General features: G+C 42.6%; 1 protein-coding gene across 9 annotated transcripts in view; it reads left to right on the top strand.

Annotated features, from left to right (window-relative positions):
* RBM20 (RNA binding motif protein 20) overlaps positions 1-13,846 on the top strand; it is a 113,165-nt gene that overhangs the window by 72,985 nt on the left and 26,334 nt on the right. For all 9 annotated transcript variants that reach the window (XM_088059669.1, XM_088059671.1, XM_088059670.1 and 6 more), the window contains exon 2: positions 12,393-13,566. In XM_088059669.1, the coding sequence (XP_087915795.1) occupies positions 12,586-13,566 (981 nt within the window). In that variant the 5' untranslated portion in view covers positions 12,393-12,585. The remainder of the gene's footprint in view (positions 1-12,392; positions 13,567-13,846) is intronic.

The following is a 13,846-nucleotide window of genomic DNA, read 5'->3' on the forward strand; positions in this document are numbered from 1 at the left end:
GGACCACCTGTTAGGTGCCTTTCCCCTTTCAGTCATGGTCTTTGCCATCTCTTAAACATTGGGGGTTTTATATTTGGAGAAAATCCAAAAACTTGAACAATAGTTTTCTCCTTTTGAGGGGCGGGGAGAGCTCTCTGGCTCGGTGCAGGAAGGAAGAAATAAGGCAAGAAAAAATTAAAAAATATGGATGGAGAACCCTCCAGGTCTCCACTTTGAGCGAGTGGGAAGTATTGCAGGATTATAATTTATTTTTTTTTTAAAGGTAAGAGGTGTGTACTTGCAGGCTGATTTAGTTTGTGGTTTGCTTTACTGCAAGGTAATTTTGGAAACGGCGTCTTCCATAGAAGGATCATGTCACATACAGAGTGCCAGTGCTATTGCGAAAGGTTTCCAGACTAATGCTGGAAAAAGGAAGTTTAACAAACTCTTGCTGTAAGAAACATCGTCTGATGGGCTGAAGAGGCTTATATCCCTGTGGCAAAATAGGAATATATATATTTGCCTTATTTTGATCTTTGGATATGAGAGAACAGCTCATTTATTTCTTAATAATAGAATTTATTTCTTAACTGACATATATACTATGTCATGTTAGAAGCAGAGACAGCAAAATAGAACGTTTTCTGTCGATGTTAATTTTTTAGTAACGTGAAATATGGGAAAGATCCTTGATTTTGCCACCCAGATGTAAGGCGTAATATATTTCAGTTTGTGGAAGTGCAAAATTTGTTCTTGGAAAGCTTTGGTTTTCAAGGAAAAGGTGGATCAGCAATAAGAAGAAGCCTTCTGAGATAACGTGCCAAAGACTGCATGGGCATGTGCAGGCTCTGCATTACCGCTTGCTCTTGCTTTGGGGTCCCAGCAGAACTTATGGCAGAGGTCAGCGCTCATACACTTTTGGTGCAGTGGATTAGTGCTGGATGATGACTTTTCCTTTCGCTGTATGTTTCCGAGCGGGCAGATAGCTGATTTGAGCAATAATACTGCTCGAGCTAGCAAATATCAGCAGTGTCTTTCCTCAAAACCTCAACTGTCCTTAGGAAGAAGCCAGCCCGAACGTGGACAAGTTTCTCGAGGGGTAAAATGTGATGTATTTGAGTGCATGTTTTAAGAAACTGTTAAAACTTCAGCTGTGGGTAATGCTTGTTGCCTTCCAGAGGGTTTGCTTTGTAAAATTCAGTCTCCCTCAGTCATCATTAGTGAGCCGTGTTTTTTCCGCAGTTTGCCTAATTAGACTGTGACCCTCTTCCCAGTAGGATCCTGTGGTATTACACTGTACAGAAACAGGATTTTGGTGCTGATACGTGAAGAGAACATATGGCATAAACATCAACCGATATTGTTTGCCATCCACACTTGCTGTGTGTAATGCAACAGGACCGGCTCCTGGTGGCCACGTGATCCGCCTTCCAGTCCTCCATTTGGGGTGGGTTTTTTTCGTTCCTAAAGTTGTGACTTTCTGGAAGGAAGCTTGTAAATAATCGGGGTGCAGAGAGCAGGTAGAATGTCAGTGGGATGTTACTGGGAGGCATGTGCGCAACGCTGACATCGGCTCCTGGCCGCGCTCCCTCCGCACCAGCTCGCTGCTCCCGGCAGCCCTTCATGTTGCAAGAAGGTAAGATCACGTCGTGTCACCCGTGTCCACCCACCGCCGTGCCGAAATGCCTGTGTCCCCGTCCTCTCAGAAAGAAGGGACGCTAATATGCCAAGTGGAGTATCTTAGCGATCTTTAAAATTTAATTTTGAAGTACAGCTCTTTCCGTAACGAAGGGAAAAGACAGGAAAGTGCAGCTCTGGCGGCAACAGCTAACTGGGATTTCAGATTAAAGATACGATCTGCTTTGGGCAGTAGCTTCTTATCGTGCTTAGCTTTTTGTAATAAAGTGCTTTTAGACTTTAAAAGACATTCCACACCCAATTGTATCCTATTGATTTGCCATGGTTAACCACCCGGTAATAAGCCTCATAGTCTGTGTTAGTAGGCACAAAGCAGAATTATATTAGTGCTGTTTACAACCAGTGGGCAAAGAATTATTTGCAAAACGTGAAAGAACTCAAAATACCAAAATATTTCAAAGACGCTTGAATTTGGAAATATCACTAGGCTAGGAACAGAGTTCTTTGGAATAAAAAAAGAAAAAAGAAGACTCAAGGCATTATTATTTTTGTTTGTTTTGTCATTTTATCATTTGGGATTTTTCTAATAACTGATACTTTATACTTCAAGAGGGCTTTTTATTTTCAGAAATAAAGCCTGGTAAATAAATACAGTAATATTAAATAAAATAATATTAAAAAAAACCCAGAAGCAATAGCAGTAATAATTCTCATAGACATCTTTTCACACAAAAAATGAATCTGGGTCCTAGGGTGTTTTGCAGTTAAAAGACACATCAATAACACAAGGTGTAACATCTACTGTGCAGACCAGTGGGATAAGTAAAAACTTATTTTTCTTCAGTCATGTAAGCTTCTTTGACATTTAGACAACAGGTACTGAGCAGAGTATGTGCATTATAGTAAAAATGGACGAGCCATCAAGTGAAAATTAAGAGGAAATAAGGCAGTGCTTAACCAAAAAGTAGTGGCCAGCCATCTCCATTGACAGTTCTGTCAGCAGGACTGGGCAAATGCCCAGTTCAGTGTTTGGGATAGGTTAATATTTTCACACTTTTTCCTTCCTCACAGCTGCCACATGCAGTGCTCTGAAACCTGATATTTTTCATCAAAAACTGGTTCTTATTTTCTGTCTTAGTATACTAATCAATTTTACCGTGCAGAGCTTGGAGCATATTAACTGTCAGTTACTCCTAATTAATACTGAAGGCAGACAGAAAAAGAGAACAAAATAATTGATTTTATTTAATGCAAAATGCCTCTTCCAATTTTGTTTCCTTTGTGGAAAACTCTTTTGGTTCCTGTTCAAGATTTAAGCACAGTCCTGTTTTATGTTTTGTTTCATAAGGTTGATTGAGTGGCAGTTTATTATTCAAGAAAATAAATTAAACTTCTCAAAGCCAAAGAGTTGCAACAGGCTGGCACAGGCTGTTTTCTGCCAGAAGAAACATGCTCAGGTCTGATTCATACAACTGTTGCCCTCTAACATAAGAAAATTAAAGAAAACCTCCTTTATATCTTTTAAGATTCATGTTTAATTTCTTTAACATAGAAACTGGAATGCATTAAAGAAAACAGCAACATTCATTGCAAAACAGATAATGAAAGCTTCTAGGCTAAATACGCTGCATATTACTTCTGTGTAGCAGTATGAATATTATGGCCTAGTATTAAAGATTTCAAAGAGATCATGGAAAGAGAGAAAACTTCTTTGATGTTTTATGCTTAAATTAAATATAACCAAAAAGGGATACAGGAGAATTGCTCTTGCTTCAGTGAAATCAAGAAAGGCTTTGCAGTATGATTAACTGCTGAATTAGATTGGGGCTTCACAAGGTTCATGTATAATTTATGTACACCAGTAGTGTGTGTGAGTAGCTAAACAATAGGAATTTATAACATTTATGTTGTTTTGAAATATGCAGAAAAGGAAAACTGAAAAATAGGCCGAAGTACATAGCTGTGTAATATATATATATACCTTAGGAAATCCACAGAGGTTCTGGTTTTCTAATCATAAATCTGATTGAAAAATAACTGAAGCTTCAGGGGCTTTGGTTGGGTTTTTAAAAAACTTATTACTTTAAATTGCCAACATTTCAACATTAGCAGTAAAGAGAAAGTAAATCATCTCGGCCACTTCAGATAGGAGCTATTCCAGCATTTCTGCTCATGCACTCGTGTGCTATCTTGGTTAGTAGCACATAGCATGTAAACAGCTTTTAGGGGAGATGGTGATACTAGATTATTTCTGAAATGATTGTGATGCTCCTGGGTGTCTTGTAGTCACAAGCTGTCACTTTTTGGCTGACCAAGGGTACAAACAGAAGAGCTCAGGTTTGCATGTGATTTCCATAGCCTGTGTCAGTAGTGTTCTGCCAGAGACTTGGTTTACTAATACACTTTTTCATTAAACTTTTCAAATCTATCTTTGGAATTAATATTTAAAAATAAAAGGGGAGTTTAAATTTTTTTCCCCCACAAATGGCAATCCTTTCTTTGAACACAAATGAAGCTACTTTAGAAATAAAAATCCTTCTTCGTACTCTACCCTTTCCACAGATATATGTCATTTTCCTGTCTACAAACTGAAGATATTACCTTGGTAAAAGGCCTTTTATATTGTCTTATGTTACTGTGAAATAGAAATGGCTTATTCAAATGACAAATTATCCGCCTACCACATTATGGCTCCTACTTTAAACATACAAATGAAAACAGCTGTGCCTCCAGGCACTGCAAGATATTGATACATTCAAACTTATTATTGTAGTGGTTAACAATGCCATACAGAGAACACATTAGCAGGAGGTATAGTGAGATATTAATGTAGTATCTCTTGTAGTAAATACTATACGTCAAGGATTATTTTTCGGTTGGACGTTTGTCTATGTGCTCATGGCTAAACCTTTAAAGGGTTTCTGACTTGTTTTTTGGTTTTTGGATTTTTGTCTTTTTTAAGGTCTACATTTTCTTTTCTTCGACACATTAAAATAAGCTTTCCAGATCCTTTCCCCCCAGAATTCTATTATTTCCAAGGGGAGACAGAGCATGGAGCCATGTGGCAGAGCAGCAGCACCCCGGAGCAGGGGTGCTGCTGCTGGAGCCGCTTGCCCTGTTCCCAAGTTACCTGGTTCTGCCAATGCTAACCTTGTCCCTGTCCTTTGACTCACCCTGTGGATTTGCATTATGGTCCACACCACCTTTTCTCCTGCTTTTCATCCCGCAAAAGACCTTCTGTGCTCCTCGGCCCCAGGCAAGTCCCCAGGACTGTTCTGTTGGCAGCTTGGGGCAGGAGCAGGAGAGGTTTGGGACATGGGCACTTCGCACCCTGACACCACCATGTGCACAGGGCCTGTGGCTGTTGGGGTCCCCCAACACCCCTCCTTACAGGACCTCTGCTGGCATGCTGGTTTGCAGGGATCATCCAGCCAGCCAGGACTATGGTCAGTAAAGGGTGTTTGAAACCTAGTTGATAAGAGCTGTTGCAGAAGGGGTGCTGGGGAGGCAGGCATAGGCAGCATGGCACTGCCAGACTGTCACAGCAAGCCCTGAAAGTGCCACAAAACTGTAGCACGATTTCTCTGCTAATTTAGAACTTCGCAACATGTTACTGAGGGCACTGATCTGGTGCTATAGCTATTTCTGACAGGTTTTAGCATGCATTTAAAATACACTTAAAAAAATATAGTTCTTTAATTTCAGTAAATAAAGAATTACATTTCCTTGGGAAGCAGTAGCAGCTAGATACTTGCAGTATAGCTAAAGGAATTAGTATGGCTGCCTACTGAAATTTAAAATATAGACCAATGTTCCTATGTGTACAGTAATGCTCAGAGACATATTTGACATACTGGGGCACATCATCAAGACTAAACAACATTTAAATATCATGAAACAATATTATAACTTCCCCAGCTTTTGGAAATAATTACTTGGAGCCTTGGATTTAGGTAGTACATTTGCTTGACTATGTGCCTTACTTGAAAAGAGCTGAACTTTACCTAACTAAATATTTATGGAGAGGTGCATTGCATGGGGGTAAGCAGAAATAAGCCCGGTATGCAATCTGGAGTTCCACACATTATAAAAAGCGTATTTTCAGGATAGAATGTGTCCTGAGTAACATACACAGGAAATGTGATGGCCAGCGCAGACCTCGATGGTACCTGGTATTATTCTTGTATTGTAAGTGCCAACTGTTTTCTGTGGCACCAGATTCAGCAACTGAAAGCAACTAGAATGAAATAGAAGCAAATGTTGTTGCAAAGTAGCCGTAACATGTAGTTGAATTTAAACAACAATCTCAGACAACTTTGCAGAAATACAGAGCAAGAGTAGTTAATATGAAATCAGTCTCACCAGAGGTAATCTACCCTTTTATTCTTGCAAATGCAAATATGACTTCTCAATTTTTAGTTTTTTTTTTTTAGCAGAAGAGACTGTCAGGAAGGGAAAAACATGGTCACCTAAGCATGCAAAGCAGAGCTTCAAGGTGGACAACATGTCCTTGAATTAATGGTGTTTGGAGAGCAAATGGAAAGCGCACCACAGCTTCTTTATTTGTAACAGTCCTTAGTTTATTTGACGCCTTCATTGATAACTTGGGTGAGCAAAGTATCCATTAAATCTGCAATTGGTGCCAAGAGGAGAGGATTTACAAGTGCTCTGGAGGCACCATGGGAATTCAAAGTAATCCTGACAAGCCAGATCTGATGTAATGTGGATGCAATATTGATGAGGATAAAATGAAATGGTAATACAATTAATCCATTGGACAGTCAAAAGAAGCAAGGACTGAGCTAGTCCTTATTGTGTGGGAAGTCAGACCAGCTGAGCTCCCGAGATTCCTCCCAACCAGCATATCTGGGCAATATCCCTTCAGAAAAGGGGCTGGATGTAACAGGGAACCACAGGCCTGTGCTGTTATAAAGAAAAGTAATCGGCCTGGGATTGCAAACAAATGCGGCACACAAAATGTGTAGAGAAAGGAGCTGGGATGATTGCAGAGAAGATACAATAGCAGCAGCTAAAGGAAGGTAAGAGAAGCCCTTCTCTGTGTGTATGGGAAGACAGGCTTAGTGCGTCAGCGGACAGCCACCATAGGCTTTTGAAGAGTTTTATAAAATTCAGGGGATTTGAGCAATTAATTATCCCTGGAAGTCATGAAATATCCACCAAAGATTCCTGAAAGCAGATTAAACAAATATGTCCCGAGTGGTTGAATTCAGCTTGATCCCGCTTCAGGAACTGGTCTAACCATCCTCCTAAGATCACTTCCAATTTTATTTCTGTGATCACAAGGAAGAACTGTTATCCAAGACAAAGCTACTGTGTTTTTCCCCTTTATCTTGTTCCTTTCTCAGTGAAAATTGCCTGGCAAGAGAACCTTTTGGCTTACAAGCTTCACATGAGCAGAAGGACTCTTGGTAGGAGGCAAACACTTCCATGAGATTTGTAAATGCCAGTGTTAGCAGCTTTGTGATAGCATTTTACATTTCTTCTTCCAGATAACTGTTAGGTTGGATAATTGTCCGGACAGTAGAGTTTAGCGTTGCCAAACATTCAAAACTTACTTGGCAAATCCTATGTATACATTGGCTGATGTTTTATTTTCCTCTCTCAGTAGTGTAATGGAAGGGTTTAGGAATCGCTATTTGGGATAAGAAGGGTTTTACTTGCAGCTTATACATGTATTAAAGTAGTCTAAGGTTTTTAGTGCTCCCCATCATTAGCTGAACTTACTGGGAAACGTGATCTCTTCTTTTATCATTTCTAGCCAGAACTCAGGGAAAAAAAAAGTTTGGTGGTAGATGATTTCAGAGCTTAAATTATAAAGGTGAAGGATTTTCTCCTTTCAGCAGTCTTTCCAAGCTTTTCTGACCAAGAAATTTATTTCACTTAAAGGACAAAAAAACCCAAAAAAACTTCTTGTGGAGCTGAAGGGAAAATGAACAGTTATGTAGTATCAGCCAGAAATAATCTAAGGGTATAGGAAAAAGTTCCAGAGTTGATTTTTTAACCAATGCTCCAGTCTTTGTGGGTGTAAGTGCTGGATTTAATCAATAAGCGAAAGTGAATATAGATGCTGCATTATTAATAGCAATAATTAGCAAAACAGCATTATAATGTAATTATAATAATTAAATTTTGTTATAATTAATATATGTTGTGGAGTTTGCTGAACTTTGTCTTTACTCCTACCAGTGTTTGAAATATGATATTGTAGTTCCCTTGTGTTAAAGAGGCTGGATTCTGTCCTCACATACAAATGTGTAATTTTAATGAAGTACTGTCAAATGATGCATTTTAATTTGAAAATTATAGCTACCCCTAATATCTTGCCAAATTTATCATCAAACAGTTGATTTGTATATTTTTAAGGCATTTTTATTTGTTTTTTTATTACAGTGGCAATTGTTTTGGATGAATTTAGAGAAGGCAGCCCAATACATTTCACATAAACAATACATTACAGAGAAGGAGTGTTCACATTTCTGCATGACAGAATGTTTTTGTGCTTGCATAATTAGGAAATGGTTCTGTATGATGTATTCAGGAGTCCTGGATCATGATTTTAAAGTTTGCTAACTGTTAGAAAAATTGATTCAGAAACAGCTTTAGAAAAACCAGCATGCTATTGCACACATTCAAATCTGATACTGTACTAGTGTAGAGTGAGGATACATTTAGGATACTTGGGTATGTTATTGTCTATCATTTTAATTCTGAAATTTTAACATAGTAATACAGACTGCTTGGGGAGAGGAGGGAAGGGCACATTTTGGAATGAAAATTATTAAAAATTTCTCAAGCAAATATTTTGATAGGTGAGTGCAGTTAAAAGTAAAGACATGTCTCAGGGGAGGGAATGCAACATTGCAAACAAACAATGTAGCAGATACACAAGATTCATGGAAGATGCAAGAAAAATTCTGCACTGCTATGAATTAGCCTTTTTTTTTTTAAGTATTCAAATTCACACCTTATGCAGCATTTCAAATATTTGTATGTTTAAGTAGTTGCAACTCAGATCACCAGTTTATTAGTCCAGATTTTTTTGTATATTTCTTAATTTTGAAATGTGCTGGGCAGCATTTTGAAACCCTTAGTTTTGTCAGTTGAAAATAAAGTTCCAGGTTGTTGGTCTATTCTGATAGACATGTTTTGTGGCCAACCTTTTCATCACTCTTGTAGACAGGATTGCTCAAATAATCCAGCCATCTAGATACCTTACCTCTGACACTGTTCCTGGATACTAAAAACATAATAAAGATTACAGGGATAGCCGGTGGGCTGAATTGATTTATGGTGATATGACCTTGCCAGTGTTTGCAATCCCATTGTGAGTGCTGCGATATCAATGTATAATTTCAACTCCTGTCTCTCAGAGCTGTGTGAAAACTTGTCTGGACTATGGATTTCTTTGTCGAGACTGTGTGGCAGCACTGCTGCCTGTCATTATTTTAGCAAAGAAACACCATTTCTGGCGTTCCTGGTGGTGCTGGTGTAGGCCAGCTGTACAGCGGGTGTTAAATAAATAATTGCAGAGGACATCTTCTGTTTATGTTTTACATTGCTGACCTTATAATCGGGAATGTTTTGCACGGGATAGAGCTAACTCTGTCTGACGCAGGCCAATTCCCTGAGCGCTTGATGGAGAATGAGAGCTTCATTCAGCTGCTTTCAATCATCTTGTGGCAGAGACCCCCCACAAGCAGGTGGGGGCTGCCTTTTGGTAACCTGAGGATGAGCTGGGGGTGGGAGGTGTCTGTGTCCAAATGGGGAAAGGCACCCACAAAATACCTTAGTTGAGCGCTATCCTCACCTTGTGTTTGCACTTTCCAGTAGGTTAGTAAGTCTGTAGCAAGATTATTTACAAAATTACATTATCAAATACATAAACATTGTGGTAATAGAATAGAAAGAAAGAAAGAAACTTTCAAAGCCCTACACGCTGGTCCCGTGTATCTCTTGTGCCATGTATTTCACAGCAAAACAGAAATCCTCAAAGCTGCATGTCTCTCTAAAAGATGCTTTTTGTACAGCTCTTCTTCAACCTTTCATCTGCGCATCTGCTTTCTCACTGACCGAAGAACAAGCACTTCCTTCTTTGCCTTGGTTAGATGATAAAATATTCTGTTTCTGCTGTGGTAGGATAAACTTTGCAACCCGAAACTCCCGGAAATCTGGAAATTCATAACAGACATGAATTTTGAAGGTCTGGCCATTTCCAAACCTACTGGTGCATGGGAACAACTGTTCCCTCTTATTCTGTCCCTCTCTGAGTGGATTAGAGGCTGTGGCTTCTTCATGCAACATTCATTTTTGGGTAAGGTTTCCCACAGCCCCAGTCTTTCCCTGGTTGGGACTGTTGGTTTGCAATCCAGGGATGAAGCTGGCAGGTGCAGGGAGCTGGTGCTGCCCGGCTCCTCAGCAGAATCCAAGGCTGTTGGTCTGAAGTGGCCAGAGCACTTCCAGTGCAGCAGTGCAGGGCACTGCTGGCATTGCCTTCCCCACACCCAGCAGCAGATCCTAGAAGCAAGCACAGAGCTGGGGAGAGCCAGCACCCAGGGCATGCCCAGCTGGTGGTGCAGTCTTGGAAGCAGTGCTCCAAACTTGGTCACAACATGAGGAGGCTGAGGCAGCTTCAGGGCTTGTGGCAGTGTCAAGTGAGGTGGTTTCTCAGGAGAAGGAGCCCGTGCCCTTGTCCAGCAGGTAGCCACCAGAGCTGGGAAGTGGCTGCAGCTGTTGGGATAAGCACACTGCTGCGTAGGCTTGCAGCACAGTGGAATTAGATTGCTGGGAACAGGCGTCATCTGTGGCTCTTGAGCTGAAAACATTATATGCTGCTGGCTTTTCTTTTTGAGACCATTGGGCAGGTCTTATTTGCATGCTTTGTGAAAGTTTTTGACAGTTTTGTAGCTACTTAAAGAACAAAGGGTATAGCTAGCTATAAAATGAAACAGTTGTCAGGACTGTGGTAAATGCCAGAAAACACACTGTGAGTCAGGACACTGTAGATGCTGGTGGCACAATGCAGCCTAGGCACAGGGCCATGCCATGTCCCCCAGTGGCAATGACTGTGTATGATCTCCTGGGCTGGGGTTTGTGAGGCCCTCCATGTTGTTTTGACTGTACTTGTGCCCTGACTCTCATTTGTAATCAAATTTACAGCAAACTGAGTTGTAAGTGCAAGTCAGAGAGTAAGTGATGGAAACCACATGGGAAAATAGAAGGCACCTCAGCTCTGAAGCTGAGCACTGGTGTCAGCCTGTGCTGGCAGGGAGTCATGTCATTACATAATGATGCATTTATCCAAACGGTGTTCTGTATTTTGGGAGACAGATGTGCCTTGCAGTTGCTAGTGGAAGTTAAATGTTAAATATGAAACCCATTCATTTTCTCTTAGTCATACTTTGGATTTCAGCAGATGTTTTCCTAATTTGTGGTTTTCAAATGTAGCATGCTGACAAGACATTTATCATTAACTACAGCTTCATCCATGCAGTTTAGCAAATTGGCCAATTATTAACAGTGAGGGTTGCGTGGTGGTTGATGCATAGTTCCTGCTACTTTGAAAGGCCTCAATTGAAACTCAATACATTTTTACAATATAAATTAATTGAGCTTTGGACCACATCCCTGTTGTGTGAGTGCTCTGTGCTCTCACTGTCAGAATGAACAGCCATTTGTAATGCACTGAGTAGCTGTGCTGTCTGTGAGCAGAGGCTGTGGAAAGTGAAGGATAACATTTTTCCAGGAGGAGCATGAAAATGATGGTTTGGCGGTGGTGCTGTGAACTGGTGAGGTGTCTCAAAGGTGTTTCCCGAACCACTGTATGCCTGAAAAATTAATCTCTTATTTTCCCAGCTCTGGAATTCAAGCAGGCAATTCAGTCATTTATTCATCCCATGTATAAGACTTGAAGGACAACATTCAGTATACCTCTTATTTCTAGGAAGTATAAAGACCTTAATTTTCACCAGCTGGTACTGCAGAAATTTTGTTTTGCATTCCAGCTGAACAGGGAAAACTCTTCAGGACAGCCTGTTTGTAGTTGCTTCTCATTTCAGTTTTTTTCCTCCTCTATAGTTGCATTTGCTCAACAGGGAAACTACAGGCTTTGCTACAGAACAGGGTGCTGTGCAGATTAATAACACAAGAACTGTAGACAATTAAAATAAATGCATGTGGAATATTTCATCTTGCTTTATGCAGCCAGATATGCTAGGTGGGAAATACCTGTGGAGCTCGCTTTAAAATCCCATTGGATGTCCTTTTCTTCACATCCTCCTGCTTTGTGGGAAAAGGGAATAATGGTGATATCACAAAATCAGTCAGGATCAGTGATGTCTCAGCAAGGGAGGCTGGAGGTTTGCATGAAGTGCAAAGAGGGAGAAAAGTTGCTGATTCAGGGATGGTGTGGGAGGCCTCCATTCCTGGTCTTCATTAGAAACTTAAGTCCTATGTGTACTTGAAATGAGTTGAAACTTTGATCCAGAGACTGATGAGGGATGAAATAAGGGTTTTAAAGCAAGATCTTTGGCATAGTTGTCTACCAATTAACTTTTTGATTGAAAGAGATGTGGCAGCAGATGTGGAAGGGAAGATGTGTGCTGTGGATACATTTTGAATCACTCCTTTGCTTTCCCTGACTTTGGATACACTAAATCTCTGGAAGCAGCTCTGTATCCCATGCTAGGCTTTAACAGGAGGTGAGCATAGGTAGACGTGGGGTGAATTTGGCTAACCCAGATGCTGATCCTTTGCAGTGCTGCCAAGCTCCTGGAGAAGAGTCCGTTCTCTGTCGGCGCCCCAAGCCCCCTGCTCCCCTCGTCAGCGAGCCTGCAGCTGGCTCAGCTCCAGGCACAGCTCACACTCCACAGGCTGAAGTTGGCTCAGACCGCCGTCACCAACAACCCGGCCGCTGCCACTGTCCTCAACCAGGTGCTCTCCAAAGTGGCCATGTCCCAGCCACTCTTCAACCAGCTGAGGCACCCCACGGTGATGAACGCCCCGCAGGGTCACACCACAGGCCCGCCCCAGGGGCCCGGCATCTCCGGCACGAGGTTCCCCTCTGGCGGCATTGCCTTTCCTGCCCAGAGCCCAGCCTTAGCCACCCCTGGGGGAGGTCTGGGAGCCGTCCAGGCCTCCAACGCAATTGTCATGAATCCCTTTGGAAGTGTCATGGCTCCGACCTCCGCCCAGCAACCCGTGATGGTGGGTCTCAACAAGGCAGGTGCTTCCACGTCTACTGCTGCAGGGGGCTTTTATGAGTACAACAAGCAAAATGTCGTCACTGCCGCTTCTCAGGCATTCACCTCGGAGGGGGAACAGTCCAGCCAGCACGGCTTCCTTGCTGGTGGCGCCCACACTGCCACCTCAGCAGCAGGGCCGCGCTACGAGAGTCACTTTGGGGCTCCTGGCCAGCTGCAGCACGAGACAGCAGCGACATTTCCCAAGGAGTCCTACGGGGCGGCAGCACAGCATGGGGCAGCACGGGCCTTCCCCAGCGGCCCACACACGGGCTCCCATCTGAAAGGAGATCCCGGCCCTGTCTTACATGGCAGCAGTACAAGCAACCAGTGGGAAAATATCCCTAATTTCCCCAGCCAAAACAAGCCTGACCTCATGCCCGGCGACAGCCTGTGGCCGTCAGCGAGTCAGCAGCAGTATGAAATAAGAAACGAGCTGTACAACCCCGAAGAGCCGACACCTGACACAAAGTTCAGCACAGCCGCCCCCCCCGCCTTTGGCCGCCTCAACCACAGCGCGCAGAGCTTCGGCAGCCCTCGCATGAGGCAGAAGGAGGAGTGCAGTGGTGGCACACCCGATCTGCCCACCCGCTCTCTGCCGCCACACCAGCTTGGCGACCTCCGCGGCGTGGCCCCTCTCCACTTCCCCCACATCTGTGCCCTGTGCGACAAGAAGATCTTCGATCTGAAGGTGAGTGGTTTGAGGGTGTCCCTGGGCACAGCTCAGACCCTTGAACAGGCTGTCAGGTGACTGATTTGGCCACCAGCTCCTGCCGCCCCTCACTGCCAGGGTCCATCACCACAGAGGTGCCCTGAGAGACGCAGAAACAAAGGGCCATAATTTTGCTGAGGGTATGGTACATCTGTTTCATGGCAGTTACTGGGGCTTCGAGATCCAGCTTTGTTCCACACCCTGCCGTGAAAGATGGTGAGATTACAGCAGTGATGTGAGAAACGTGAGGTCTGAGCCG

Source organism: Pseudopodoces humilis, chromosome 9, assembly GCF_049639895.1.
Source record: "Pseudopodoces humilis isolate 2021_Gansu_Grassland_sample_001 chromosome 9, ASM4963989v1, whole genome shotgun sequence".
In the NCBI taxonomy this organism is placed as follows: Eukaryota; Metazoa; Chordata; class Aves; order Passeriformes; family Paridae; genus Pseudopodoces; species Pseudopodoces humilis.